The following is a 25,962-nucleotide window of genomic DNA, read 5'->3' on the forward strand; positions in this document are numbered from 1 at the left end:
ACCAGAACACTAAAGACCATGTCATCAAGGTCAATAAGTATTACGAGATCAATAGGAATAGGTTCGTCCTAAATTTGTACGCGGTAGAAGTGGGAGTGAGAGGTAACACAACAAAATCTCTCTAAAACCTACTAAAAGACTTGAGCCTGTCCAGAACTAACATCCATTAATTCTTAGAACGTACTTCGAAGGCAGCCCTTGTAGGTGGTTTTATATTTGGTTAGGTAGAGAGAGGACCTTGGACGGCGGAGGTGAGCGTTTAACGCGTGTTAGATAGGGACCTCTTAAACCTACACCTGGGTCGCAAGTGACAGGCACTGTTGAAGCTCCTCTCCCTGCAACGATGGACCTTGACCTCAGGGTGAATCCATGGAGTGATGAGAAGTTTTTGAAGAAGGAATTAAACATCATCAGTGTCACTGTTCTGTAAGACTGTTTAGTTTCCACAACACGAAGATGAATTGCAATAATTGAGAGACAGTCTTTATACGTTTTTAACATTAACATAGCAATTTTTTGGCGAAATTATCTTTCAAACGTTATAATTTATAAAAGTTGGTAAAATCCGTATCTGTTTAAGATTTGTTTGTTTGAAAACCGGTTTTAATATCTAATTTGGGCCTTGATTAAGTAGCCATTATAGTATAAAGGCTTTGTTATTAATTCCGCATTCCCGCCTGTTGAGGTTATATAGCAATTTCTCACTAAAGTTTACATTGCAATTTTTTTATGAAAGGTGTATTTAGAGATTCTACATAAATTGCTTAGCAAAATTATCATCGTACTATTAAGTGATAGATTGTAAACTGAATTTTTTTTGTATTTTAAATTATTTATTAGCACTGTTTATCAGCTTTTAGTCTAGAATGTATCGTCAAATCTTCCTTGTTTTATCTACTCCAGCCTCGAAATTTCATTACTTATTGTGTAGCAATAGTTTATAATTCTTTATGAGGATGAAAAAATACAATCTATTTTAACAAATACATGCTCAATATGAGGTAACTCACCCTCTTACAGTGGAATGGCCAAGGAGATTGATATTTGATAAGATTGTGGCGCACAGATAATAAGGTGAAGCGTGATTTATTTGTACCCACACTCACATATATATTCTTTCGATTGTGTTCACTTATATTGCAACAATGTAATTAATATTACACCATCTATCTGATAGTGAAAGTGCCATCAAATCTATATCACAGTTTCAGAGATAAGTCGGAACAAAATAGACAATCATTATTTATGAACACATTTGGTATGTTACTCAATATTATTTAATTTAAGAGACGGCATATATATATATGTATATATATGCAAGATTTATTTTCTCTGCACTAATACATTTGTAAGTCCTTTAAATGAAAACTAAGTTTTTCGTAAACTGCGTGTTTTTTTACTATTTTATATGTACACGATCTCTGTAATCCGATTCCTTCACAGCATCCGCGGTCACGGACAAACGGCGTGTATGCAAACGTATGCGTTTTGTGAATAACATAAATAATGCTTTATTATTCTTAACACAAGTCTGAAACTACATACTAAGCGTTTCACGTTTCATAATCAATGAACTACGTTAATACTATAAAGTGTATCGTTTTCAATGAAACTCTTAAAAACCGTATTTACCGGTAAATTAAAGTTGATTTTCTTTATAACTCCTTGTCCTAATTATAGTTATTTTATCTGTGATATAATTTAAAAATGAAATAGAAAACTATGTTACTTATTTATGTATTCGTTTAGACTGACTTTGAATATAATTAAAACGGTTTTCTTTTGTTTAAAAAAACCTTTGAATGCGGTAAACATTAATTGATTACCAACTATTGTTTTTGGACGCAATAACTTATTGATTAGTAATTGTTTAGGTAAGTAATTTTTATTGAGAATAGATTCAATACTTGGATATATTAAAATTAATAATGTCTATGCATTTTTTTCTTGTTATTTTACTTATTTAAATGAAACTAGTATTTTTATTATTATGCCGTGGTCACGGTTGTTCAAAAGTAACCGAAACGTCGGGAGTGTGTTGTTCTTTACAAAAATAAACCACACGTAGTTTATCCGAAAGAAACTAGTTTCATTTAAATGAATAAAACTCGCGAAAATCTTAGATCTCATTATTTTACTTAGTTAATACTTATAAAAGTGGGTTAAAGACAGAAAGTTAATATTGAGATGCGAAGTAGAAGTTTGAATGAGCTCGAAAAACTACGCTCATTCCGTGTTCGTATCGTCACACTACAAACTAAGCGCTTCACGTTTTATCAATCAATGATCTACGTTTTTACTGTAATATGAGACGCTATGAATGAAAAACGTTTAACGCTCCGTATGCCGTGACGACGCGTACATAGAATAAGCATAATTACCGCTTATGGGCTAGGACTATGAGTCACTTCATCCAGATTAACTTCTGGTTAAGAGACAAAGAGGAATTGGTTCATCATTCCATGGATTCGCTCTGAGGGTGCAGAGTCCATCGTTGCAGAGAGGAGCTTCAACAGTGCCTGGGACTTGACCAGGAGTAGGTTTAAGGCCCTATCTAACGTTAAACGCTCACCTCCACCGTCCAAGCTCCTCTCTCTGTCTCTATGTTTCTAATAGCCACAATATATTCACTACTAGGTATCGAGCCGTCCAAGGCTACGTCTTACACTCACGTATCACGTAACACTAATTTTAATGTATTTCTGTGTTTTATATATTGTTGTTGAATTTGGATTTTGTAATCATACTCATTTCACTATAAATATAGTTGATACGCGAGACTTCGTCTTCTTTTTAACCGACTTCAAAAAGGAGGTTTCTCGGTTCGATCGTATGTATGCGGTTTTTTGTGTTTGTTCGCGGATAACTTCGTCGTTTATGAACCGATTTTGATGATAATTTTTTTATCGGAAACTTGATATTTCAAAGGTGGTCCCATGATAAGGAAACCAGGGTCTGATGATGGCAGACAAGTGAAATCGAGGGGAACTTTCAAAAATTGTAGGGGCAACTAGTACGTTTGTAAGTTTTAACAATAAGTATTTTACTGCACTACCAACTGATGAAGGTGGATCTGAGGATGGAAATGAGTGGCAGCCGAGGGAACTCTTCAACGATTAACAGCAGATACTTTGTGTTTCAGTTTCATTAATTTGTATTGATAAGAACTTAACAGATAGGTAGGCGGTGACTGTTATTAGGGGTCTGATGACGAAGAAGAAGGATAGGACAGGGAACTCCTTAACGGTTCACAGTAGTTACCTTGTGTTTGGACTTAATTTATTTATATTGATGAGATCTTTGTACCTATGTGGATTAAAATGAGGGTCTGCAGTGTATCTGATGATGGAGACCATTGACAGTCGAAGGAATTCCTTCATCTTTGACACTGCTTGTAATAAATTATGTCAGGACGCTAGTATTTACATAACAAATGTAAAAACTCAAGATGGAATAGATAAATTAATAGAAATATGTTATAAATGAGTATGATACCAAAATCACTTGATTCAGGCAATATAAGTTATACGAATATTTAAACTAACCTTGCGAATGAAAAGTAATTTTACGTAAACTTGAAAAAAAAACGCTATAGCGGGTACGAAAATTGCGGGTTTAGACGCAAGTTATGCCGGCTGCAGGCGTTCGGGTCCAGTGTTGCCAGAAATCAGAATATTTTTTTTTTTTTTTGAATAGCCTTGCACGAGCGCGCCTATAGCCCTGGGATAGCCCCCTCATGACGCACAGGTATTTAAATCGCAATTTAAGTCTCGCAATACATAACATGATATATTTTATATGTATTGCGAGACAGTTAACGTTTTAAAATCCATACTATAAAATGAACATAAATACTATTGAAACTGATTCTTGCTGTAAAAGTTTTTCTGCATAAAAATGATTTTATAATTAAATATTTCTGAATAAAAAAAAATTGTCAGATCGGCTACCTGTAGTTAGCGCTAAATAGCAACACTGGCAACACTGTTCGGTTCGCGCCGATGAAAACCACAGCAACTCATTGAAGACACCATATACTGACTTTCACCACACATTCACCATGGCCCTGAAATCATTATACAAAGAGTACTGGAAGACTGTAAGCAAAGAAAAAGGAACATGGTACGCAGACATACAGAGAGCCCCGCCCGCCCAACCTTGGTATAACAAATTAAAGCAGTATAACAGAAAATTTATAGTTACAATCAACAGACTAAGGTTCGGCCACTGCCGGACGCCCAGTCATTTATATAAACTGCAATTAGTACAAAATCCTACTTGCCCGGAGTGCCAACATGATCTTGCAGATCTGCAGCACATAGTTTTTCAGTGTCCAGCATATCGAATACATAGACTGATACTTGTATGTGAACTTGACCTCGTCTCCGATGGTGTGCCCGTGCCACAACATCTTCAGACACTGCTGTCTACGGAGAAATATTTTTACCCGCTATTTAAATTTATTATGCATACTGTGGAAACTTTATAATGTCTAAATAATACAAAGTGATTTACTAACTGTGACAGACAATAACGGATTTTCAGTGTATTTTTCAAATGAAGTGTCATAAATAGCAAATGATAATTTGTAACGATAAGGCTCAAAAGGACTCGTATCCAGAGCCGTAAAAACATTTACAAAAAAAAAACATGTTCGGTTCGCTCACCCAAGCACGCCTAGCTTCCCGCTCCGCGCATGCGCACTGCGTGTCGACGCAGTGACGGGAGGCGTAGTTGCGCTAGACGCTAGTGTGTACTCGCCGACTACTGATTACGATCGCCGCAAAACAGATATTTCGTAACAATTACCTACTAAAGATTTCGTCAGTTATTAAGATTGATAGTATTTTATATCTCTACACAGTTATTGTTCTATTTGGAATAAACTTCTAAGTTATAAAATTATTTATCTAAATAAAAATAAGTATTACTTTGTACGAGGTAAATTTATTTCTTGCTTCCATAGTTCACTGCTTGAAGTCGGTTCTATTTTAGTGGAACAAATAGTTCTGTGATGCGTTACGTTTTCGTTTGTAGAGAAAATACATACATATACATATATATTTACATTTAGAGTACCCTAAATTGAATTATTTCTTGTATGTTTTGATAATATAAAAGTGACACATTTTAAATTACACACAAACTATCTAACGACAAGATTGCTTCATCGTCACTACGCACGGAGCACATTTTCATACTTAAATCTTCACGTAGGTATTAACGCAGGTTATTGAATGAGAAACGAGAAACGCAACGTATATAGTTTCAGACTTGTGGTTAGGTTATCTTTAAATAAATACGATTATTTACATCACAATGCTTTTTTTATGTAAAAGAAATCCATTCAAAAAGTGCATTTAAAAGGAAAAATTACATTAAATATAAATTTTTGTAATTTGATTACGTTTTAACGTGATTTCCATTAAATAGTATAATTTTTTATTATATATATAAACAGAAATTAATATGTATCGAGTTAGTAAAAGTACTAGTATCAAAAATAAAATATTAAGAACTATATATATATATATATATATATATATACCTAACATTTGTCTACCTCTAACATAAAAACTATATTCGTATAAAGTCTCGTAACAAAACACTAAGCTATTCCTTTTATTTTACGTGTACATGAAATTAAATTTTAATAAAAGATACATTTCTTACTTGACATAATTTCATTAATTTCGTTCTCTGCATTGTTTGAACGTAATAAAAAATCTTTTTAATACTTTCTTTAGAGAATAGTCAACGTGTGTAGTTGTGACGTCACACGGTCATAGTTTATATGAAGAAGAAGTACAAGAAGATGTATTTTGTGTGAAATGTATGAGACATACATTACATTATATAAAACACACACACACACATATATAATACATCAATCCGTGAACACTCCTCAATGTGTGTGTGTGACTGAATGTTAAACAGTAACGTTTACATTATTAATTATAGTATTGAAAGTGAAGTAATCAATTATAGTAAGAGTAACTATCGTTACATATATATTATATATTGAAATAATTATTTACGCCCGCAACTACAGGTCCTGAGTGATGAGGTTCGTCAAAAAAGTTTGTATTTAAATTTACAATTAAAAAAAAAACTCACGATGACTATATTTGAATCGGGTTTTGATTTATATATATTCCAAAGTATATCGAAGCTTATATTTATGATATTAAGATTTAAAATACGTTGAACTTAAACTAATTGGAGTTGTGATTTCAAGGTTGTGTCATGCTTAATATCTTTTATGATAAAATGTGACTTATGTCACTAAAAATAATGACCATATTGGTTTGTATGTGTTATGATAACTGAAACTGCTCCTAGCGACGTTTTCCCTCACTCCTCAGTACATATTTATCCTTTGTGACGGACGCTTGTAAAAAATTTTAGTGTAATTTATTATAAAAAAAATAATAGAGGTATATTTTTTTATAACTTATTTTATGGTGTAATTATTGTGTAAAGAAATCTTTTTTTTTTGTTTTCTAAATTATACCGGTTTCTGAACGTAATTTAAATCGGACGCTTTTTTTTTGCAGTCGAATTTTAATACAAAAAGTTTTGTTACTATTTTTTATCAAATATTGTGATATATATCTTGTTTGTTCCCTATCTTAAATTAAAAGTTTACTTAGTAATTAGTTGAACATACTATTCGCTATTAATACTAACTATGTACATACAAGTTGCTACCGTGGCGTTGTCTGAGCGACATCTATGTTTTGAAAATGGAATTATATTTCTAATAAAATATAGGATAAGTGACTAAGTTTAGCGTGACTTAAACGGTCAGTTTGCGGACTTGATTAGATTTCGTGTGTGAATATTTATCTAATTTAATGAATAACTTAATTATATATTTGATTTGGATTGAAATTGTAATTTTAAAATTAACGACAAACCGGTTTATTAGAAGAAAAATTCAAAATCGCTACTTTTTTCTTGTTCACTTCGAAAAGCATGATTCCTTTGAGGTTAAAAATAATTTTAATGACGTCATTTTTAATGTTGGACTAATGTTAATATTAGAAAATATTAAATGAAAATTTTATCGAACCTACGATCTCCGGAATTTGACATTTCTGTTCCTTTGCCACTGAGATATGATGTCTCAAGTGAAGTAAGCATATAGTTGTTACATCGGGACGGATACTTATAACAGGTAGCAGGTTCGATTCCCGCCTTTATAAACTATTATTTTCGACTTTACTACGCGTTTTTTACTATTTTTACTACATACTCCCTGTCCGGTTACTTTGCACTGACCGTGATCACGGACAGACGAGACGGAGAGACATTTTGATCTCGTCATTGAAAAAAAAAACGCGTAGTAAATGCGAAATTATTAGTTTTATTTAAATGAATGCTCGCGATAGTCTTAGACCATAGACAGATTATCATTATACATTTTCTAATTTTAATTTCGTTTTATATACAAATAACTTATTTGATTTTGACCTATTCACTGTATATGTTCGGAAGTATATTTTTTAATAAAACTTTCACTTCGTTTTATTCAAACGTAACTAGTCATGTTAACTGACGTACTGACAGTATGGAAGTCTTTCGTTTACGTCTACATGAGAACAATGAGTAAGAATAACGCGATTTAAACGTCCTCTCATAAGTTACTGGATGTCTATTCTTCCACTAAATAAATGCATGTATAATTTTTAATTGAATTTTGTGATAATAAATATATAATATTTTTACATTTGTTTAATTTTGTTAACTCAAAACGAATTACTACAATAATATTCGTGTATGTGTGTGTGTGTGAGTGTGTGTGTATATGTATATATATTATGTTCCAGCCATGAAGCGTCTAATACTATTCCTGTCGCTTCTGTCCGCGGTGTTCGGACACCACATCCTCTGTATACAGAACGTGCCCTCAAGGAGCCATCACACCCTCATGATGGGGATCGTGAGGCCGCTGCTGGAAGCTGGTCACCAGGTCAGGGGCATACATATATATACATAAAGTTGAAATGTTCGTTTGTTTGTTCGCGCTAATCTCATGAAATACTCCTAACTAGATTCTTTCATTAACATTCACGTAATATAAATAAGAATAAAAATAACTATTGATTACACAGCGGACAAATCCGGAGCGCAGAAGTAGTTTAATTGATTGTGATGACAATCATTACGCTTAACATGTGTACATCGCGACTACATACGAAGCGTTTAAATGTTTTTCGTTCCATAATTACTACCTACGTTAACGCTAAAGGTGCTGTTAGCATAAATAAATGTTAGCCGCAATTAATGTCTTATAAAAATAACTTTACAAAGGTCGATATTATTGTTGTTTAATATTTACGCAGACTTTGTTCGATAAGTAAATACAAACTGGGGCTGAACGAGACGCGACACTCGTATGCGAACCAGTCATAAGGAGAATAAATATCAAACACCAATTACTTTATCATATTATTATTATTATTTGTTTATTAAATTATATTATACTTTCTTTGTTAATAAGGTAATTTAATGATAAACATCGTATGTGACGTCTACGTCATTTGACGTTTCCTGTCAAATAGCCTGTTATTTTTTTTTTTCGAATTTGATTTCAATCAACGGTCGTACCGTCGAAGGACGACATGAGACGGTATAAGTTTAGTTATAACCTACTTGTAATATTAATTCATGTTGTTAATAGTGTTTAATTGAAGAGAATTTTAACATAAATACTGTCACGATTTACGTACAAATAAATCATATTTATGACGATGAAGCAAGTCATTAAAAACGATCAGAAGTTAATGAGATAGATGAGAACAAACAAACAAACAAACTGTGAGTTATTTTTCATGTCTATAAGTTATGAATGTACGAACAGGTCACAATGATAACGACGTTCCCAGAGGAGAAGCCGGCGAAGAATCTCAGATACATAGACGTCGGCCATTTGAGGGACCTGGTGCCGAGTAAGTAGACGACGGGCGACGCGCTCCTAACCTTATAAGAGCTATAAGCGATCTTACCACGAGTTATAATCCCCACACTGAATACACACAGTTTGAAGTTAATTCGTATACCAACGTTGATACTACGAAGCGAGGAGTTTTAGGCGCGAACTTGCCTGGTTTCAGTATGCGAAAACTTTTTTAATACTATTACGAATTTATAAAAAAAAATAACTATCAATATTAAGGATAAAAGTAGATTTCAATACAATCAAAATATAGACTGCTCTTAGACGGGACAAGCTTCTTTGTCATTATTCAACAATCATCCTACGTACCACGTTTCTGTGCAAACGGCATTAGTGTCCTAATATTAGTAAACAAGTCGTACCCACTCACCTCTGAAAACATCAAAAACTAACGAGAACAAAGACTTCCTTAAAACGTACGCGCCATACAACAAGTTCCTTTCTTTTGTTTTGGTTTTTCATTCTGTCCATCATCAACCAAGTAAGAATTCCATTAACATAGACAGCCATACTTTTTACGCGAATAAATTCAATTCTTAAAATTGATACTGGCAAGCTACAAACCTTGTGTGACAGTTGCCTTACTAATACATTTATTTTAGATTTGTTCCGCGTTATAGGAAAACGCGTTGTACGAAAATTCTCGTAAAACGCGCTCGTATGAACTCGTATAACGCGTTATATACAAATGATTCACGTTTAACTTTTCTTGTTAAAGAGGGTTTAAATCGAATATTAAGGAAAAACTATGTTATGAACGAAATATATGCGTTTTATTAAAATCAAACCAAGAACATTTGGGAATACCCGCGTTATATGGGGGAAAACACGTGTTATACGAGGGACATGAAATCGCGTTATATGAAAACGCGTTATAAGAGTACCGTGTTATAGGGGGGATTACTATATATACGAAGATTTGTGAACCAATTTTAGTGAAATTTTACAATAATATAGGTCAAAAATCAGGAGACAATATAGATTATTATCTAAAATAAAATGCTTTACGGGATTGATGGTGAGATATCTCATGACAGTTGTACATTAAATTGATTCAGACGCAGTCAATAGATGGCGCTGTCGGTTGGTGTCTACAAATTTGAGCATTCTTAAGTTTTTTGACCCCAATTCAGAAGTCCACAAGGACGAAGTCACAGGCAAAAGTAGTGTTCGATAGAGACCATGACCAAAAGTTTTTGGACCCCAAAATATAAGTATGGAATTATTGGGATAAGAAAATGAATGCTGAATAAAATTTTTGCGCCGATCTAAAGTCGAGAAGTGGAAGGGAGTTTTGGGTTAAAAAGCGACTTATCACGACTTCTAGAACTTAAATTCAAGTAATAAATCAATATTATGATAAAAACTTGATTATTCAAATGTTTTAAAATACTTTTATTAAAAGTTAAATAACACTTTACTTGCGAAAGCCGAGATACAGTAGTTGTAGATCTTCGTATTTATCGAATTCGTTATTCAACTATTCTTTAGAACTTGTAGTTTTTTGGGATACAAGTCGTTTTTAACCCCAAATTAACCCGCTTTAGACCTTCCGAAATCAGGGCTTACGTATATTATTCTTACAAAAATTTTAGTTTCTCTTTATTTTCCTACTATACAAAATTTCGGTAGTTTTCAAAGTATTCTACAATCTTTTTTAAAATATCTTGTAACTACCCTTTAGTTCAGGGTAGAGCGGGTGGTCATTTGGGATTTATCTGTTCGAGTGGCTGTCATAAAAGGCTAAACAGGATCCTATACGACGGAAAATTTGTCCAAAATCTATTCTGTTAGCACTGAAGACATATATGAAGTACTTCCAAAGCATGAACTGTTCTGTTGCAGAAGACTCAAACCTATTGAAGTCCAGGGCGGGCCAAAGTATGAGTTTCGTGAAGATGTTCGCGAGGAACATATCACGGAGTACGATAGAGACGCCAGCTGTCAGAGAAGCTCTCATCAAACAGAACTTCGATGCCGTTGTAACCGAGTGGTTCTTCTCGGATTCTGATGCTGGGTAGGTTCCCAAACTGATTTACCTATCTCGGTATAGATCACATTTTTTTGCATATCATCATCATTATCAGCCTATCGGAGCCCACTTCTGATCACAGGCCTCTCCACATGGAGAAGGTTAGAGCATTAATCACCACGCTTGCTCAAGACGGGTTGGTGATTTCAATCTTATAATTTGTAATTATAAGACCAGGTTTCCTCACGATGTTTTCCTTCATCGTCCGTCAGTGGTGCCTAAATACTTCTTAGATAGTACATATGACTCGGAAGAGATCACATTGGTACTTGCCAGGTTTCGAACCCGCGCCCTCACGTATGAGAGGCGGGCCTTAACCTGCAGGCCACCACGACATTCCTTTTTTTGCATATGATAAGATATGATTAGCTATTTAATTACCATTTGGAAGTTTTAAAATGTATTCACTGGGACAATTCCATATCTTTCGATTTGGTGAAGAGTTAATAAGGGCACTTGTTCCTGTTTTGAATGGTCGTAATGAAAAACCCTCAGCTTGGGATGATGATTGTTTTTCTTCTTTGATCACTAAATAAAATTTTGCCTGATAAATTGGATGCTGAGGTAACAAACAAACAAATTTTCATTTGTTCCAGATACGCAGCAGTCCAACAGGCTCCATGGATTCTCCTCAGCGGCATGGTGATACACGCCCATCTGGAGAATATCGTAGACACAGTTAGATCCGTACCCACCATTCCAACTTTGATGAACGACTTTCCAGTACCCATGAGTTTTTGGCAGCGGCTGCTCAACACCGGCTCTTATCTGCTCATGGCTGGCGCTAATTTGTTAGTAGAATAAAATAATATATAAGAAACTAATGTGACCTGTAACATCCAAAGCGCTAAGCATGAGATCTTTGTCAATATGAAAGGATTCTGTCAAGTCTGCGATAATAGCTTCCTTCCACAAACCTAAAAAGATTTTGAAGTGCTGGAGAAAAATTTCCGCAGCTATTGCTACTACGGAAAGCTAAAAACCGTTTTGGACATAGGCCTATGCTTTCAGTACCAATAATAACAGTCACAAGAGACTGCCATAGAGTATGAAAATTTTTTTAACGAAATACCTCGTCCAATGGGGAATTTGACCGACTGACAGACACTCACATCTCGTCTGCCCGTGAAAGTAACCGAAACGTCGGGATGATGTAGTTTTAAAATAATAAAATCCGCGTAGTAAATCCGAAAATATATTAGTTCCATTTAAATGAATAAAACTCGCGACAGTCTTAGATCTCGTTACGACTGCGTGGAATTTAAAAAATTTAATGTACCAGGTACAAACCGCGGGAGGATTTTGGTACGGATGAAAAATTACAAACATAACAATTTCATTTTGTTACTAAAATGTAAAATACACTGGATAACAAAATAAATAAGAGAGTGGCTCTAAAAAACTGGTTTGCAATGTAAGTGGAAACGTTCATTTCAGACTGGACCAATCTAAGATGGAAGCAAATTATGTATCCGACTTCTCCGCTATATCTTCAGCTCGCGGAGTTCCCCTCCCTCCTTACAACGACGCTCTTTACAACGTGTCAGTACTGCTGGTCAACTCTCACCCGTCCTTCGCCCCAGCCAGGAGTCTGCCACCCAACGTGGTCGATATAGCGAGCTACCACATGGATGAGAACATAGCACCACTGCCCAAGGTCTGTATGATCTCCATGTTTTAATTGTGACAAAACCTTTACAGCCTGATCCACATCCTTAGGTCTCTGAAGTTTTTGGTCGATGTAATCATGGCGTCTTTGTATAATATTTCATAAAGAAATTGTTTACTAATGTGATCTAAGATTTTCGCGAGTATTCATTTAAATGAAACTAGTATTATTCGGATTTACTACGCGGATTTTATTATTTTAAAACTACATAATCCCGACGTTTCGGTTACTTTGCAGCAACCGTGATCACGGGCAGACGAGGTGTCTTTTTAAATAATAAAATCCGAATAACACTAGTTTCATTTAATTGTTTACTAAATTCTGTAAGTGATCCGGAATTTTTCTGGCGTTTCGAGAGGAATGAGCACATCATCATCCGGAAGTCAGTGCTTGGGACGATTGCTTCTTCTCTTCTATCGCTCAATAGAAGTCGTGCTTCTTTTGTTTTTGATTCAAACACGCCAGTAACGAAACGATTATGAAGACTATCCGTCACCAGAGAGGTTTCTATGAGCCTCTTGGCTTTGGCCAACAAAATTACTACTGAACCTTGGGCCTTAATTTCTTAATCATCACTCCTAGTCCTTATTCTTCAGCGAACAATCTGATCTTCCTATTAATGTTGGACTGGATTGAGGTTGACTTTATTTGGTTAGATAGTCAAAGTGCCTCAAATAGTAAAAGCTGATCACTACTGGTCCCTAAACTCCAGGACCTCCAAGACCTTCTGGACTCGTCTACTAAAGGAGTCGTGTACTTCAGTATGGGATCCGTGTTGAAGTCAGCTGATTTACCAGAGAAGACCAAGAAGGGTCTTATCAAAGTGTTCAGCGAGTTGCCTTACACGGTGCTCTGGAAGTTTGAGGAGAAGATCGAGGGTCTTCCCAAGAACGTGCACGTCAGGCCCTGGATGCCACAGTCCAGTATCTTATGTATGTTCTATAGTTACTATTACTCTTGGTTAATACATATTTTAATACTTTGAAACTTTCTCGCAGCTCATCCAAATGTACTAGTATTTATAACACACGGTGGTCTTCTCTCGACCCTGGAGTCTCTATACCATGGAATACCCATCATCGCGATCCCCGTGTTCGGAGACCAGCCCGGGAACGCCAAGCGATGTGTACAAGAGGGCAGAGCTCTCATGGTCAGCATCGGTGAAAACATGGCTGAAGACCTCAATAATGCTCTCAAGGACATGCTCGGGAATGACAGGTTAGAGACACGAAATATAGAAAAACTAATATATTTTTGCTTGAAGTTACGCCAACGAGACAAGATAAACTTCATAAACATGTTTACATTTTTTTATTCGATTTAAGAAATTTTTATCTCAACTCCGTTTAGCATCATTCAAACATCCACTTTCTACAAGAAGCTAAATTTAAATACAGTTTCATACAATTATGTTTCTTTTTCAGTTATTATAAAAAAGCAAAGGAGCTGTCCAAGCTGTTCCGGAGCCGGCCGGTGAAGCCCTACAAGCTGATTCAGCATTACGTGGAGTTAGCTATTGAGAGTAAAGGTAACGTTGCAGCATAAATAGATCACGTGACGAAGGACGTCTTCAGCTAACGTGAGTAAGACGAGGAGAGCTCATCTTATTTCAGGAGCGTACCATCTCCGTTCCAAGACGCATCTCTACAAGTGGTACGAGCTGTGGATGCTGGATCAGATCGCATTTGTCTTAGCGGTGCTCGCGATAGCGTTTAGTCTCCTCAAGAAGGTGGCTGGACTGTTCATGACGAAACAGAAGCAGAAGGGGAAGAAGGAAAAGAAGAATTAATAGAGCGATCTTTAATGTTTATGAGCGTTTTTGTATGTTATCTCATAAAAAAAATAAATAAAAACTATATTAATATAATGTTCACTTTATTTTCGTGGTCAGTATTCCTAAGAGGCTGGCAAAAAGAGAATTCTTCATAATCTCCACGTGAACAGACTCGGTATCCTAGATGGCGCTTCAAGCAATGATCTGAAAACATGTTCACACCAATCTTCTCCTGTTACGACATTTCGTACCTGCTCTACTAAATAACTAGTATGGCTGCTGATGTCCTCCCTATATTTAGCGAGGGAAGCTCTAGAGCATAGAGAATAGTGGCAAGTTTTTCGTAGTTTTCTTGGACGTCTTGAAATATTTGACAGTGTCTGCGACTGAAGCCTAATTGAGTAAGGAAGTAAGCAGCGAGCTTTCTGGAAACAGTAAAATAGTTTTTCTGTTTCTCTATATGACTTGTCTGCGAATAGTTATTAATGCTGACTTTTCTGGGTCATAGTTTCTTAGGGATCTGTCCTCTCCTCACACCTCAGCCCTATTTATGGCAAACATTGACAGAAAGTGCTAGGTGGTTTTTGGTAACGCTGATGACGGAACAGTTGTGAAGTGGCAGTTGGGATGGTAAGTGGTAAGTCAAACAGGATCAAATAGAATTTGAGAGAGAGGCATGGTAGAGAGTATTTCAATCTTCAGGCAGAATCGGAAAAGGGTTATGAAAGTTTTACTCACTCAACCCCAAGCTTGTCTCCTCACCGCCATTATGAGTCTGTTACTCTTAATACAAGTTTCCAGAATGTTCTCTTGGAATAAATTGCCGGCTATCCAGCCATCCTTTGGGTGAACTTTGCGAGTCAGAAAGCCGGTTGCCCTTCCCCTTACCAATCCTCTCCTACCCTTTCCCTCTTCCCACCCTTTACTCTCCCTCTCCCACAATCAAGGCCGGCAAAGCATCCGCAACATCCCTTATGTTGCAGACTCAATAAACAAGACAAAGGAATACGAAACTTCTAGATCAGGGTTAATGAGTATATTTACGTACTAGTATGGTGTTATAAAAAAAATTTGGTCGCTATGTTTTTTAGTTGAAGTGATAGAAAACTATTAAACTATAGGTACGTACGTTAGCTAAAACATATAAAATCGGCGTGATTTATCATTGACAGCTCCATACCATTACACACGCAGTTAAAGTAAGTAAAACTTGAAAATGTGTGTACGTACTCTCACGATGCAAACCTATAGTAAGTTATACATTGAACTATACTTAAACTAGTATCATATCCTTTCGTCTCTTCCTGAAGCGAAATAATTATTCCTTTTTAATTGTAAAGTAAATTTAAATGTCAATGACAGAAATTAAATTTCGCGAGTTTTATTCATTTAAATGAAACTAATATTTTTCGGATAAACTACGCGGATTTTATTATTTAAAAACTACACAATCCCGACGTTTCGGTTACTTTTCAGCGACCGTGACCACGGGCAGACGAGATGTGAGTGTCTGTAGTTTTTAAAATAATAAAAATCCGCGTAGTTCATCCGAAAAATATTAGTTTCATTTGCTCGCGTTTCTGTTGACTTCTTGTGAGTATACGTGATTTGTTTGCTCGAACAATTTTAGACATCTCATAGTAATGTAGATTTCAGTCATTAATCATTTGTTAGTAAAGGATATTGAAACTTATTTATTTATTATTAGGATTTAAAATACTTTGTAGTTTAACTTATGAGGACTCCAAGGTAGCGTTGTGTTGGGTATTTGGAAGTAAAATGGGACTTATGTCATTTATAATAAGATGTCATATTGCCTTGTATGTTTGACTATAGTAGAGCTTCTTGCCATTATCTTCTTCAGTCCACAGTGTTTACTCCGAACATGAACACATTAAATGACAGTGTTGAAGTAAATTTATCGCAATAATAAAAAACATTACGGGTAGTACTTTATTTTTAATACATATCGTGACTAAATCGTGGAAAGATACTCATAAATTTTTTGGTCGAATTAAATTCTCCCGGTTCCGGAACGTAAAACATATTTACGTACGTAATTTTTGCTCTCTGCTTTATATATTTGTTAACTGTTTGTGTATGTTTATTTATTAAATATTGCACAATGTTATGTACAATGCATATGTTATGTCATGCTGTTTGTCCCCCATAATTATCTGACACTCATAGTTGTTTAGCACACCATTATTTAATTATTACGTATATATTATATATATATATATATATATATATATATATATATATATATATATATATATATATATATATATATATATATATATGTTTACTTATATATAAATCTCTTTGTTTTTTATTTTTTTTCCTTCTCTATTTCTATTGTACCTACTCCACGCTTTCTCATCCAGTTTCCTTTATCAATAGGGTTTCTGGTAGAGATCTCTTTTAAGAGATAAGTTATCCTTTGTACATCACTCTCCCTTTGTAACAAATTTTTTAACTCTTGGTACATAAATGAATAAATACATACATACGAGCTGATCACTTGAAGTTCTCCGCTTAACCAGGTTATTTCGTTTATCTAAAATCATTATTCTTATAATTTAAACTATCTGCTGGATGATCCCATCAAAATCTGTCCAGCCGTCCGTGTATGCCAGTGTTAAATACATTGGTATCAACAAACAACTTCTTGTTCATGATATATGAGTTTGTTTTGGATTATTTTGCTTCATCAATTATTGTGTACATCCATCTTCTATTACAGATTGTTGGGTAACTTTTTAATGACTCGTTTTGTTTGACAGATAATAAGGGTCATTGATCTATTTCGATAATTCCATATACACTATTGAACTTGTTGTAACGAGTTTAGACTAACCTATACTTTCCGATATTTCCGGTCAAATCAATTAAACTTTTAGTTAACGTATTAAATAACAAATTTTATATGACCATATATATATATATATTGTTAGTTATAACTATTTATAATAATTTAAATTGTGATATACTTGATAATTCTAAGCTTAACGTTATTTATATTCTGATATTTATTGGAAATTCTTAAGATGGTTAAACTAGCGCCATCTGTATATTTGTTATAACAGTGTAAATTAATGTTAATAATGTTTCTGTACAGTAATTTTAATGTCCAAATACTTAACAATTGGTTTTATAATTTATAATGAGAGCTTTTGCATGTTTTACGTAAAGTTCAGTGTTTTATTATTTAATGGAAACTCGTATGAGGGAAACTAGCGCCCTCTGTATGATATTGTAACTTACCCTCACCTAAAAATGTTACCTTTGAATATTATAAATAGGATGAAAGGGCTAGACTGGGGGATTCTGTTACGAGTTGTGGAGCAATAAACATCTTAGTGGAAGTACTGCCTAATTTATTTCTAACAATATATATATATATATTATGTTCCAGCCATGAAGCGTCTAATACTATTCCTGTCACTTCTGTCCGCGGTGTTCGGACACCACATCCTCTGTATACAGAACGTGCCCTCAAGGAGCCATCACACCCTCATGATGGGGATCGTGAAGCCGCTGCTGGAAGCTGGTCACCAGGTCAGGGGCATATATGATATGTTTTCCTCACACATACTGACATATCTCAGTAACTTCTAGCCTATTAACTAAATCGTTTCGTTGTCACAAAGATCGTTTATTTGTGGAGGTCACTGTAACAATAGAAGAGGAGAATTCTATAGGAATGTGACGAAACCGAGGCACATTATACATTTTCAGTGGGTACATTCCATTCATGACCGTGCTGACCGCGATCATCACAACAAGGGCGTGTAATATGTCCATGCTGATTTTTGTTTAGAAGTCAGTGTAATCGGTTATCCGTCGTTCAATAAATTAGTTATTTTTCCTCTTCTTAACGTACATTGAGATTAGTTCAGAATTTTTTCGTCATGTTAGTGGGCAGAGTGAGTCAGAGCCAGCTGTCTCCTGAGATAGTTAGAAAACTGTGATTTGGATTCCTTAAAAAAATGATTTTCAATGAGGAAGTGTATATTAGATAAAAGATAATCTACACACTAGTTTTCGCCCCCGACTCCGTCCGCGTGGATATCAGAGTTGAACTCACAGAGAGATGTGTAGTTTGTTAAAACAATACATATAGTAACTACGTTGAAGGCTTTTCATTTTAAACAATCTAAATACAGACAGCGCCATCTAGTTGGCTGGTTTGTGAATCTAAACCATCTGGGGCGACACACAGATGCATACAAATCGGTCCAGCCGTTTAGTAGCTCAGTGACATACACACGTACAGTGGAATTATATGTAAAGACATATGTTGTGAGTACACTCTCACTCACAGGTCACAGGTTCAAGTCCGCTGATAACTCATTACAATCAAACAGTTGTCAAGGTTACCGCGTATTATCTCACTGCACTCAGCGTCTCTCCGCACGAACTATATACAAACATACGATAAGTGAATTATATATAGATAACTGATGACTGTTCCTTGAACTCTGAAATACATCGCTTGTTAAGGACATAAAATAACTAGCATGATATCAGTCAGGTGGTGTGATTGACAGACAAATTGATTGTACCTTAATACATATATATATATATATATATATATATATATATATATATAAATGGGAATAAATGTTTTGTCTATTAAAATATCATTACTCCCATCCTTAGTCCGAGCTAGTATCGTTCCACTAAACACGAACTTTTCACGTTTCTCGTACAATAATTTACTTTATTACTATAGTTTATTACTATAATTACTGTTGACTCTCGATAAAAGGACTTCACACATTCAAAGAATAAAATCGGTCCTGAAGTTACTGAGATAGATGAGAACAAACAAACAAACAGACTGTGAGTTATTTTTCATGTTACATTGAGTTATGAATGTACGAACAGGTGACAATGATAACGACGTTCCCGGAGGAGAAGCCGGCGAAGAACCTCAGATACATAGACGTCGGCCACTTGAGGGACCTGGTGCCGAGTAAGTAGATGGCGGGCGACGCGCTCCTAACGTTATAAGAGCTATAAGCGATCTTACCACGAGTTATAATCCCCACACTGAATACACACAGTTTGAAGTTAATTCGTATACCAACGTTGATACTACGAAGCGAGGAGTTTTAGGCGCGAACTTCCCTGGTTTCGGTTTGCGAAAACTCTTTAATACTATTACGAATTTATAAAAAAAAATAACTATCAATATTAAGGATAAAAGTAGATTTCAATAGAATCAAAATATAGACCGCTCTTAGACGGGACAAGCTTCTTTGTCATTATTCAACAATCATCCTACGTACCACGTTTCTGTGCAAACGGCATTTGTGTCCTAATATTAGTAAACAAGTCGTACCCACTCACCTCTGAAAACATCAAAAACTAACGAGAACAAAGACTCCCTTAAAATGTACGCGCCATAAAACAAGTTCCTTTCTTTTGTTTTGGTTTTTGATACTGTCCATCATCAACCAAGTAAGAATTCCATTAACATAGACAGCCATACTTTTTACGCAAATATATTCAATTCTTAAAATTGATCCTGACAAGCTACAAACCTTGTGTGACAGTTGCCTTACTAATACATTTATTTTATATTTGTTCCGCGTTATAGGAAAACGCGTTGTACGAATATTCTCGTAAAACGCGCTCGTATGACCTCGTATAACGCGTTATATACAAATGATTCACGTTTAACTTTTCTTGTTAAAGAGGGTTTAAATCGAATATTAAGGAAAAACTATGTTATGAACGAAATATATGCGTTTTATTAAAATCGAACCAAGAACATTTGGGAATCCCCGTGTTATATGGGGGAAAACACGTGTTATACGAGGGACATGAAATCGCGTTATATGAAAACGCGTTATAAGAGTACCGTGTTATAGGGGGGATTACTATATATACGAAGATTTGTGAACCAATTTTAGTGAAATTTTACAATAATATAGGTCAAAAATCAGGAGACAATATAGATTATTATCTAAAATAAAATGCTTTACGGGATTGATGGTGAGATATCTCATGACAGTTGTACATTAAATTGATTCAGACGCAGTCAATAGATGGCGCTGTCGGTTGGTGTCTACAAATTTGAGCATTCTTAAGTTTTTTGACCCCAATTCAGAAGTCCACAAGGACGAAGTCACAGGCAAAAGTAGTGTTCGATAGAGACCATGACCAAAAGTTTTTGGACCCCAAAATATAAGTATGGAATTATTGGGATAAGAAAATGAATGCTGAATAAAATTTTTGCGCCGATCTAAAGTCGAGAAGTGGAAGGGAGTTTTGGGTTAAAAAGCGACTTATCACGACTTCTAGAACTTAAATTCAAGTAATAAATCAATATTATGATAAAAACTTGATTATTCAAATGTTTTAAAATACTTTTATTAAAAGTTTAATAATACTTTACTTGCGAAAGCCGAGATACAGTAGTTGTAGATCTTCGTATTTATCGAATTCGTTATTCAACTATTCTTTAGAACTTGTAGTTTTTTGGGATACAAGTCGTTTTTAACCCCAAATTAACCCGCTTTAGACCTTCCGAAATCAGGGCTTACGTATATTATTCTTACAAAAATTTTAGTTTCTCTTTATTTTCCTACTATACAAAATTTCGGTAGTTTTCAAAGTATTCTACAATCTTTTTTAAAATATCTTGTAACTACCCTTTAGTTCAGGGTAGAGCGGGTGGTCATTTGGGATTTATCTGTTCGAGTGGCTGTCATAAAAGGCTAAACAGGATCCTATACGACGGAAAATTTGTCCAAAATCTATTCTGTTAGCACTGAAGACATATATGAAGTACTTCCAAAGCATGAACTGTTCTGTTGCAGAAGACTCAAACCTATTGAAGTCCAGGGCGGGCCAAAGTATGAGTTTCGTGAAGATGTTCGCGAGGAACATATCACGGAGTACGATAGAGACGCCAGCTGTCAGAGAAGCTCTCATCAAACAGAACTTCGATGCCGTTGTAACCGAGTGGTTCTTCTCGGATTCTGATGCTGGGTAGGTTCCCAAACTGATTTACCTATCTCGGTATAGATCACATTTTTTTGCATATCATCATCATTATCAGCCTATCGGAGCCCACTTCTGATCACAGGCCTCTCCATATGGAGAAAGTTAGAGCATTAATCGCCACGCTCGCTCAAGACGGGTTGGCGATATCAATCTTATAATTTAAAATTATAAGACCAGGTTTCCTCACGATGTTTTCCTTCACCGTCCGTCAGTGGTGTCTGAATACTCTTAGAAAGTACATATGACTCGGAAAAGATCACATTGGTACTTACCAGGTTTCGAACCCGCGCCCTCACGTGTGAGAGGCGGGCCTTAACCTCCAGGCCACCACAACCTTCCTTTTTTTGCATATGATAAGATATGATTAGCTATTTAATTACCATCTGGAAGTTTTAAAATGTATTCACTGGGACAATTCCATGTCTTTCGATTTGGTGGAAGAGTCAATAAGGGCACATGTTTCTGTTTTGAAAGGTCGTAATGAAAAACTCTCAGCTTGGGGTGATGATTGTTTTTCTTCTTTGATCACCAAATAAAATTTTGCCTGATAAATTGGATGCTGAGGTAACAAACAAACAAATTTTCATTTATTTCAGATACGCAGCAGTCCAACAGGCTCCATGGATTCTCCTCAGCGGCATGGTAATACACGCCCATCTGGAGAATATCGTAGACACAGTTAGATCCGTACCCACCATTCCAACTTTGATGAACGACTTTCCAGTACCCATGAGTTTTTGGCAGCGCCTGCTCAACACCGGCTCTTATCTGCTCATGGCTGGCGCTAATTTGTTAGTAGAATAAAATGATATATAAGAAACTAATGGACCTGTAACATCCAAAGCGCTAAGCATGAGATCTTTGTCAATATGAGAGGATTCTGTCAAGTCTGCGATAAGAGCTTCCTTCCACAAACTTACCTAAAAAGATTTTGAAGTGCTGGAGAAAATTTTCTGCAGCTATTGCTACTACGGAAAGCTAAAAACCGTTTTGGACATAGGCCTATGCTTTTAGTACCAATAATAACAGTCACAAGAAACTGCCATAGATTATGAAAATTTTTTTAACAAAATACCTCGTCCAATGGGGAATTTGATGATAAATAACAGGACCAACTGACAGACATACACATCTCGTCTGCCCGTGAAAGTAACCGAAACGTCGGGATTATGTTGTTTTAAAATAATAAAATCCGCGTAGTTGATCCGAAAATATATTAGTTTCATTTAGATGAATAAAACTCGCGACAGTCTTAGATCTCGTTACGACTGCGTGGAATTTAAAAAAATTTAATGGACCAGGTACAAACCGCGGGAGGATTTTGGTACGGATGAAAAATGACAAATATAACAATTTCATTTTGTTACTAAAATGTAAATTACACTGGATAACAAAATGAATAAGAGAGTGGCTCTAAAAAACTGGGTTGCAATGTAAGTGGAAACGTTCATTTCAGACTGGACCAATCTAAGATGGAAGCAAATTATGTATCAGACTTCTCCGCTATATCTTCAGCTCGCGGAGTTCCCCTCCCTCCGTACAACAACGCTCTGTATAACGTGTCAGTACTGCTGGTCAACTCTCACCCGTCCTTCGCCCCAGCCAGGAGCCTGCCACCCAACGTGGTCGATATAGCGGGCTACCACATGGATGAGAACATATCACCACTGCCCAAGGTCTGTATGAAATCCATGTTTAAATTGTGACAAAACCTTTACAGCCTGATCCACATCCTTAGGTCTCTGAAGTTTTTGGTTGATGTAATCATGGCGTCTTTGTATAATATTTCATAAAGAAATTGTTTACTAATGAGATCTAAGATTTTCGCGAGTATTCATTTAAATGAAACTAGTATTATTCGGATTTACTACGCGGATTTTATTATTTAAAAACTACATAATCCCGACGTTTCGGTTACTTTGCAGCAACCGTGATCACGGGCGACGAGGTGTTTTTAAATAATAAAATCCGCGTAGTAAATCCGAATAACACTAGTTTCATTTAATTGTTTACTAAATTCTGTAAGTGATCCGGAATTTTTCTGGCGTTTCGAGAAGAATTAGCACATCATCATCAGGAAGTCAGTGCTTGGAACGATTGCTTCTCCTCTTCTATCGGTCAATAGAAGTCGTGCTTCTTTTGTTTTTGATTCAAACACGTCAATAACGAAACGATTATAAAGACTATCTGTCACGCAGAGAGGTTGCTATGAGCCTCTTGGCTTTGGCCAACAAAATTACTACTGAACCTTAGGCCTTAATTCCTTACTCCTAGTCCTTATTCCTTACTCCTTATTCCTAGTCCTTATTCCTTACTCCTTATTCCTAGTCCTTATTCCTTACTCCTTATTCCTAGTCCTTATTCCTTACTCCTTATTCCTAGTCCTTATTCCTTACTCCTTATTCCTAGTCCTTATTCTTCTGCGAACAATCTGATCTTCCTATTACTATTGGACTTGATTGAGGTTGACTATATTTTGTTAGATAGTCATAGTCCTCAAATAGTAAAAGCACTAGATCACTACTGGCCCCTAAACTCCAGGACCTCCAAGACCTCTTGGACTCTTCCACCAAAGGAGTCGTGTACTTCAGTATGGGATCCGTGTTGAAGTCAGCTGATTTACCAGAGAAGACCAAGAAGGGTCTTATCAAAGTGTTCAGCGAGTTGCCTTACACGGTACTCTGGAAGTTTGAGGAGAAGATCGAGGGTCTTCCCAAGAACGTGCACGTCAGGCCTTGGATGCCACAGTCCAGTATCTTATGTATGTTCTATAATTACTATTACTCTTGGTTAATACATATTTTAATACTTTGAAACTTTCTCGCAGCTCATCCAAATGTACTAGTATTTATAACACACGGTGGTCTTCTCTCGACCCTGGAGTCTCTATACCATGGAATACCCATCATCGCGATCCCCGTGTTCGGAGATCAGCCCGGGAACGCCAAGCGATGCGTACAAGAGGGCAGAGCTCTCATGGTCAGCATCGGTGAAAACATGGCTGAAGACCTCAATAATGCTCTCAAGGACATGCTCGGGAATGACAGGTGAGAGACACGAAATATAGAAAAACTAATATATTTTTGCTTGAAGTTACGCCAACGAGACAAGATAAACTTCATAAACATGTTCATGTTTTTTATTCGATTTAAGAAATTTTTATCTCAACTCCGTTTAGCATCATTCAAACATCCATTTTCTATAAGAAGCTAAATTTAAATACAGTTTCATACAATTATGTGTCTTTGGCAGTTATTATAAAAAAGCAAAGGAGCTGTCGAAGCTGTTCCGGAGCCGGCCGGTGAAGCCCTACAAGCTGATTCAGCATTACGTGGAGTTAGCTATTGAGAGTAAAGGTAACGTTGCAGCATAAATAGATCACGTGACGAAGGACGTCTTCAGCTTAGCGTGAGTAAGACGAGGAGAGCTCATCTTATTTCAGGAGCGTACCATCTCCGTTCCAAGACGCATCTCTACAAGTGGTACGAGCTGTGGATGCTGGATCAGATCGCATTTGTCTTAGCGGTGCTCGCGATAGCGTTTAGTCTCCTCAAGAAGGTGGCTGGACTGTTCATGACGAAACAGAAGCAGAAGGGGAAGAAGGAAAAGAAGAACTAATAGAGCGATCTTTAATGTTTATGAGCGTTTTTGTATGTTATCTCATAAAAAAAATAATAAAATCTATATTAATATAATGTTCACTTTATTTTCGTGGTCAGTATTCCTAATAGGCTGGCAAAAAGAGAATTCTTTATAATCTCCACGTGAACAGACTCGGTATCCTAGATGGCGCTTCAAGCAATGATCTGAAAACATGTTCACACCAATCTTCTCCTGTTACGACATTTCGTACCTGCTCTACTAAATAACTAGTATGGCTTCTGATGTCCTCCCTATATTTAGCGAGGAAAGCTCTAGAATCTAGAGAATAGTGGCAAATTTTTCGTAATTTTCTTTGACGTCTTGAAATATTTGACAGTGTCTGCGACTGAAGCCTAACTAAGTAAGGAAGTAAGCAGCGAGCTTTCTGGAAACAGCAAAATAGTTTTTCTGTTCCTCTATATCACTTATCTGCGAATAGTTATTAATGCTGACTTTTCTGAGTCATAGTTTCTAAGGGATCTGTCCTCTCCTCAGCCCTATTTATGGCAAACATTGACAGAAAGTGCTAGGTGGTTTTTGGTAACGCTGATGACGGAACAGTTGTGAAGTGACAGTTGGGCTGGTAGGTCAAACGGGATCAAATAGAATTTGAGAGAGAGGCATGGTAGAGAGTATTTCAATCTTCAGGCAGTATCGGAATAGGGTGATGAAAATTTTACTCACTGAACCCCAAACTTGTCTCCTCGCCGCCATTATGAGTCTGTTACTCTTAATTCAAGTTTCCAGAATGTTCTCTTGGAATAAATTGCCGGCTATCCAGCCATCCTTTGGGTGAACTTTGTGAGTCAGAGAGCCGGTTGCCCTTCCCCTTACCAATTCTCTCCTACCCTTTCCCTGTTCCC

The 25,962-nt window shown here is 36.0% G+C and overlaps 2 protein-coding genes across 3 annotated transcripts; both read left to right on the top strand.

The window, feature by feature from the left end:
- Window positions 1–1,230: 1,230 nt before the first annotated feature.
- On the top strand, window positions 1,231–14,530 carry LOC116776900 (UDP-glucosyltransferase 2-like). 2 transcript variants are annotated; one of them, XM_061528958.1, is made up of 10 exons: window positions 1,231–1,258; window positions 7,833–7,975; window positions 8,867–8,954; window positions 10,808–10,979; window positions 11,591–11,785; window positions 12,432–12,651; window positions 13,376–13,595; window positions 13,662–13,881; window positions 14,088–14,191; window positions 14,277–14,530. In XM_061528958.1, the coding sequence occupies exons 1-10, from the start codon at window positions 1,246–1,248 to the stop codon at window positions 14,450–14,452; spliced, it is 1,551 nt and encodes a 516-aa protein (XP_061384942.1). In that variant the 5' UTR covers window positions 1,231–1,245; the 3' UTR covers window positions 14,453–14,530. The 2 variants fall into 2 exon arrangements, with proteins under 2 accessions (XP_061384942.1, XP_061384943.1); XM_061528959.1 differs by lacking the exon at window positions 1,231–1,258 and adding an exon at window positions 6,349–6,437.
- Window positions 14,531–16,284: 1,754 nt separating this feature from the next.
- LOC116776742 (UDP-glucosyltransferase 2-like) lies at window positions 16,285–25,152 on the top strand. Its single transcript, XM_061528960.1, has 10 exons — window positions 16,285–16,489; window positions 17,856–17,998; window positions 19,331–19,418; window positions 21,271–21,442; window positions 22,054–22,248; window positions 22,914–23,133; window positions 23,999–24,218; window positions 24,285–24,504; window positions 24,710–24,813; window positions 24,900–25,152. Exons 2-10 carry the CDS (start codon window positions 17,858–17,860, stop codon window positions 25,073–25,075), a joined length of 1,536 nt encoding a protein of 511 aa, XP_061384944.1. The 5' UTR covers window positions 16,285–16,489; window positions 17,856–17,857; the 3' UTR covers window positions 25,076–25,152.
- Window positions 25,153–25,962: the final 810 nt, after the last annotated feature.

The sequence above is a fragment of the Danaus plexippus genome (genome assembly GCF_018135715.1).
Source record: "Danaus plexippus chromosome 29 unlocalized genomic scaffold, MEX_DaPlex mxdp_36, whole genome shotgun sequence".
In the NCBI taxonomy this organism is placed as follows: Eukaryota; Metazoa; Arthropoda; class Insecta; order Lepidoptera; family Nymphalidae; genus Danaus; species Danaus plexippus.